Genomic DNA, 6,000 nt, shown 5'->3' with positions numbered 1-6,000 from the left:
AATTCCTTTAATTCCTTTAAATACAGAACTAATTAACTCATTAACCCCTGGAGGTTTTTGTCGTTTTGGCCTCAAATGCTAGTAGGAAACACATTTTGGGGTCTATTTCTGAATACATCCTAATACATTGACTTACAAGAGATTTTCCATTAGCCAAATGCCTAGTTGTGTTAGAAACATCATTTTCCATTGGTTATTTTGTTCGCGCATAAGCAGAAGGTTAAAATCTTTTTTGTTGTTGCTTAACAGACCCATCATTTTCGTACAGAGACAACTCTTTATTTCAAATGCCCACCTTATCCTAGTTTTTGCAAAGGTTCACCTGTCTGTGCAGTTCAGACTGGTCTGCCTTAGAGTTGAGGCCAAAAAGTCTAAAATCTGGACACAAAATCGGATTCCGACCATGGGCAAATTAGGGGTGGAAAAAAAAAAACGGGTAAAAAAAATTACGTTTTTCCGCTGTATTTTGTAGTGCAACTAAAACGTCCAGATTATTTGGTATCATTGTAGAGCCACATCTGTCTACCTTTCTATAATACCAACCACTTTAGTGTATCTTACATGATCTTGACGCTACTGAGCTCGGCAGTAGGCTACCACCTCATGCCATGTAAATGCAGCACAAGGGGTTAATGAGTTAATACTTCATGTTCCCCTTAGTTGTAGACAGAATAGCCACTGGCAACTAATTAACCCAACTTGCCACTAAATTTTATGAAATGCAATTCTATTTCAAAATAGTACCCTTCATTATAATGCAGTTCCAGATAAAACATAATTGCACCTTGGACCCTATCCAAAACTTTAAACTAAGCAAATAAATTTGAACTTGTGCATATGGTTCAGAATGCAAGGTAATAAAATAAGCATTCCAGGTCAAAGACAAAGATAATGCCAGGACTAGCATCATACCTGTCCTCTACATTTTAGAGATGTACATGTGTATATGATTTTATGTGTGGATACTAACACCAATACCAGCAGTAGTATATTCTACTTTTTCGAGGTGAACAGAACAAAGTAAACAAAATGTTGATTAGCTACATAATCCTGGCCCCTATGAAAATTTTTTGTGGAATCTAGGTACTAATTTGTTGTTTCTACCAAAATGATTTAATTCTTTTGGATTCAAGTGAGCATAATATGGGTCTTACTATATGGGAAGGCTGAGGCAAAAGTAAAATCAGATCACAAATATGGCCTCAAAATTGATAAGAAGCTATTAATGACAGTCAATGAATACTGGGCCAAACCAAAAACTCTCTTAACCTTGCAACTAGACGAGGTAAAAACTGATGTAGAGTCTGGCACCAAAACAAGCAAATCCCAGACAAAGATAAATTTATAATGTAATCTCCATAGACTATATTTCTAAAATCTAACTTACTGCAACCTCGCTCATCCCCTCCTGATACAGGACAATCCTGTCTCCCATCACATTTCCGAACTGTTTCAAAGCAATCATTTTCACCAAATCCACAAGCTTCTTGGTTTTCAAGGCAAAAACCTAAAATACCAAAAATATACTGAGTGATAGACTGTGAGAGAGAATAATAGAAAAAGAAATTTGGAGTGAAAAAATATGTTTTGGGATAATACTTACTCAATCAAAATGCCTAAGGAGTACAACCATTACCTCACAAGTTTCATTTTAGCTATTTAAAAGCTTTCTGCTCACATAGGTAAGAGTCAGACAAGAGTGAATTCACCTTGGATAGTGTTCAATAATTAACTTTGCAAACTAAATTTGATCATTGACCCCAATCACTCACAGTATCCACTCTACACTTTCATACTTTGCACAAGGATTTTTTTTTATAATGAAATAAAAATTTCCCAGCTTGTCCTCATTGGTTATCTTGGTTATTAAAAAAAGACCTTGTATAACTTAGGTATTAAAAAAATAACTTTTAAGTCACTTATTTTGGTGTGTGATTGATGGGTGTAATTTGGGTTATAGAGTATACAGCTTGGCCTTACTCCAGATGTGCACCTTTCAAAAGACTCCTAGCTCTGCTTGGTCTTCTTCACTTCCTTAACTTCAGAGGCTATTTAGGAAAAGTCTAGCTGGTAACTTGTTTAAATTCTTTAAATATCCTATAATTCATTTAATCCAAATTCAAATTTAGTATTATCTACTCTGGAAAAATTAATTTAATATTTTATAATAACTGCTAAAGTTAGTTAACTTTTGGACTAATGCAAGTCCATTTCTTGAACACAAGGGAGCAGTCATTTCAATCAAGCTGTATGCTTTGGCAGCAAAATGTTTCTCAAACATCACATATAAAGAAATTTCAGTCACAGTATATGACAGCAGCACACACGTATGCCACCAATGTACTTGTTATACTTGTCCTGCTTTCAGAAGTACATAATAACTGCAAAGTGAAACCATAAGAGTGGCAGAATAGTTTGCTTGTGAGAAAACAAAATGTTTTCATGTAGAGGCATTAAAATATTTCTAACAGTTTGAAAATCCCCCCAAATACGCAATTTTCCTGTTAATGTACAAAATGACCCATGCAAAAATCCATGAATCCACTGAAAATTCTGATCTATGTTTGAAACATGGAATCTTCATGCAACCCATAGGACTGCTTACTGAAGGTTATCATTGGCATTATCACATGCCTAAAAAAAATTGTAACATACAATAGTTGTAAAGCTTATTTGACAGATGAAATTTAAGTAATAAAACAGCTTTCTGATATTTTTCTTCACTAGTTTTGTTAACTTATCAACATAAGGGAAATAATCTTGAAATGGTAGTTGAAGTAGCAAACCTGAATTTACAGAAATTTACAAAAAGACCTGACTAGGTTTTGTACTACCCAGAAATATAAAAAAAACTGTCATCGTGCCTTGTCTCCTAACTCCCATTTTTCTGGTGTCAGTGAAAAATCTTTTTAAAAAGTTCTATGGTTGACAAAAATTAGGGTGGGAGATGCAGTGGGGAAAATGGACAAAATGGGTGTGGTTAAACCTGACCCTTTAAAAACTGACCCTGTTGGTTACTTCCTTGCTCGGTACCAGGCAAAATTTCCTTACAATTCCATCCCTACTAAAAATTTAATAATTAAATTAGTATTATCTTTAAATGTTTGAATTTTACAGGTTTTATTATATTTATTGCACCTTTTGTTGAGTATTTTTAGGTGGTTAACAAAAGTAGACACCATGTCTTAATATCTAACAATCTGAATATTTTTAGGAACAGAATATCCGGAAGGCATGCATTTTGAAAAGACTTTAAATGTCTACAAAATAACTGTTTTTCTATTACTGTTGTACAATGAAGGTCATTACAAAATGACTAACTGTTTCTCTATTACTGTTGTACATTGAAGGTCTTTGCTAAATTACTGTTTCTCTATTACTGTTGTACTTATACAATAAAGGTCTTTAGAAAATGACTAACTGTTTATTGCTGTTGCATTTGTACAATTAAGGTCTTTACAAACTGACTTATTGGATAATATTTCTGTATTATTGATGTACTTGTAAAATAAAGATATTTACCTTTCAACAAAATGACTAAATGAATATAATTTTCTTGTATTACTGTTGTACCTGAATGATAAAAGCTTTACCTTTCTTTTGGAATGTTGCATTAAAACCTTGTTCCTGAGTATTGGCATCAGAATGAAAAATAACAAGCAGATTGTTGGTGGTTGACTCTATTACAGCAGGAGGTTTGTCTCTTCCATTGTATGTCCCAATAAGTCTGTATGTTTTATCTGGTCCATCATACACAAGGACATAGTCAGTGTCTGGGTTATTCTGGATGTTAATATTCCCCTGGAATCTTAACTGTATCTTTGCATCAACATCTGGTACATGAATGCTCCACTGGCACTCTAAATTGTTGTCATAATTATATGGGAAGTTTGGTGAAGTAAAATATCCACTGTCTCCAGTTAAAACTTTCTTGCAGTCTTTGTTCACTAAAAAGAAAGAAAGAATAAACTACAAAAGTTAGTGTATATTAAATTTAAAATTTTCTTGCAGATATAAGACCTTCTTTATGTTACAGTATATTTGTTGTGAATCATAAAAGTCATTACATGCTTGAAAACAGTATCAATTTTCAATATTTCCAACAAAATTAAATCCAAGTACATTTATTCATTGCAATAAGACACACTGGGCAACCTATTTTGTTTATAAATATAGCTGACTTGCTGAAATTATGATGATAGTATCCTTGTACATTTTTTTTTATTTACAGGTGAAAAATCATAAGCAGTCATTCCACTAGCTGTAAACAATAAGCAAGAGCAAAAAATATCCAATTCACTCTTCCTCTACAACCACAACTAACTCATACATGTTATATTCAAACATTTGCTGGAGTCTACATCATTTTTTAAAAAAAAACTGTTTTGACCATTCATCATCGCTTCTGTGTGGGAGAAAAGATCTCCAGTATTTCATGAAGTAAATAAAATAATGCAGTGTTCATACCAAGAATTGAAAAAATTAGGTCTAATGAACATGACCCGGTGAAACAGTAAGGTCATTTAGAAACAAGAGTCCCTCAAAGCAGCAACTGGTGCTCTAATGGCTAAAAAGAAAAAGAATGGACTCTATGACAAGTCCATATCTTCTCCACTGTAGAGGACATCTTGTACACAATTTTAAGTGAGATATCTTTTTACTTGATTTATATGATCCTGATCTATTGTAACAATGTAAAATTAAAAGTCCCCACAACTTTCTCACCAAACTTGTAAAAAGTCACGAACTGAGATATTTTATCCACACATACATTATTTAGACCTTTATAAAGTACACAGACAAATCTTTGACACCACACCAAAATTAGTAAGGAATGTCTGCTGACTTCCTCTCTATCTGAATTCATGCAGCCAATGATTCATTTTGCCTAGATGAGAAAGCCACCATTCATCATGGCTGGGTTTTCATGCAAGCCCTCCCTTTTGATTCTCCACTACTAGGGTGTCAAATTGAGGAGGTGTAAACATGGCACAAAGTTGGCTCCTTCAGATTTCGGTGCAAGCTTCTATCCCAGCAGAATCCTATTGGGGAATGTACAAAAGAAGGGATAGTTGTCTCCAGGGAAATTGCAAGGCTGATTTTCAACAATGGCAAATTCTTCTCTTTTCCAAATGAATTATAGGTAGTCATATGCCCCTATTTTTACATTTTGGCATAGAGGGGAAAGAGACAACAGTTTCTCCTTCTCCATACCTTTCTGCCGATCATCAGAGACAGTCAGGCACACCCTCTGTTGCCACACCTGGGGTACCAAACTAATCCTTTTTCATCAAAGTTGGATCAACCATTCTCTGAAAATGACTGGATGATCCAAGCCATTTGGATCAACCATTCTCTGAAAATGATTGGATGATCCAAGCCATTTGGATCAACCATTCTCTGAAAATGATTGGATGATCCAAGCCATCTGGATCAACCATTCTCTGAAAATGACTGAATGATCCAAGCCAGGTCAGATGGTTTCCCGATTTCATTATCCACCTATTACCTCCATTTTTGTTGTCCTACCTTCATGTCCAAACTCCCAAGTGATCCCCTGAAGATGGATCTTTTACACAAAAAAAATCTTGTTTTGCTTGTAATTGTGTGGTGAATATGGCAGGAAAACAGCATACACATGGCTTCTACTCTGGAATATTTCTGATTATTAAACCCAAAGACAAACTGACACTGATGCTGAACCTTCATTAAGATGACTGATTACATCAAATCCTACTGGTAAGGTGGCACTTGCCTCTATGATAAACTACAAAAACATTTGGCAAGTATGGTCTTGGTTCAAGATATGAGCAACAATACTTCCCTCATTTGCAGTTCAGGCGAATAATCAATGTAGAAGTCGGACCTCATCCCTTCTCAACACTTTGTTTATCTAGACAATGAACTCTTACAAATTTTAACTTGGCATCTATGTCTCAACTGCATGAAAAGAATAGCTTATGTGCTGGAGAAAGCATGGAAGTTTCTTACCGCACCTCA

At 34.6% G+C, this 6,000-nt stretch overlaps 1 protein-coding gene across 1 annotated transcript in view; it reads right to left on the bottom strand.

Annotated features, from left to right (window-relative positions):
• Window positions 1–6,000, bottom strand: part of LOC149780731 (low-density lipoprotein receptor-related protein 3-like) — a 59,478-nt gene that overhangs the window by 29,889 nt on the left and 23,589 nt on the right. The window contains exons 6-7 of the mRNA XM_089937780.1: window positions 3,594–3,947; window positions 1,388–1,507 (exon numbers count right to left, since the gene is read on the bottom strand). Of these exons, the coding sequence (XP_089793906.1) occupies window positions 1,388–1,507; window positions 3,594–3,947 (474 nt within the window). The remainder of the gene's footprint in view (window positions 1–1,387; window positions 1,508–3,593; window positions 3,948–6,000) is intronic.

This window comes from Sinohyriopsis cumingii, chromosome 16, assembly GCF_028554795.1.
Source record: "Sinohyriopsis cumingii isolate HCF-2022 chromosome 16, ASM2855479v2, whole genome shotgun sequence".
In the NCBI taxonomy this organism is placed as follows: Eukaryota; Metazoa; Mollusca; class Bivalvia; order Unionida; family Unionidae; genus Sinohyriopsis; species Sinohyriopsis cumingii.
The sequence above is the reverse complement of the archived record's forward strand: the minus strand, read 5'-3'. Positions and strand labels throughout refer to the sequence as shown.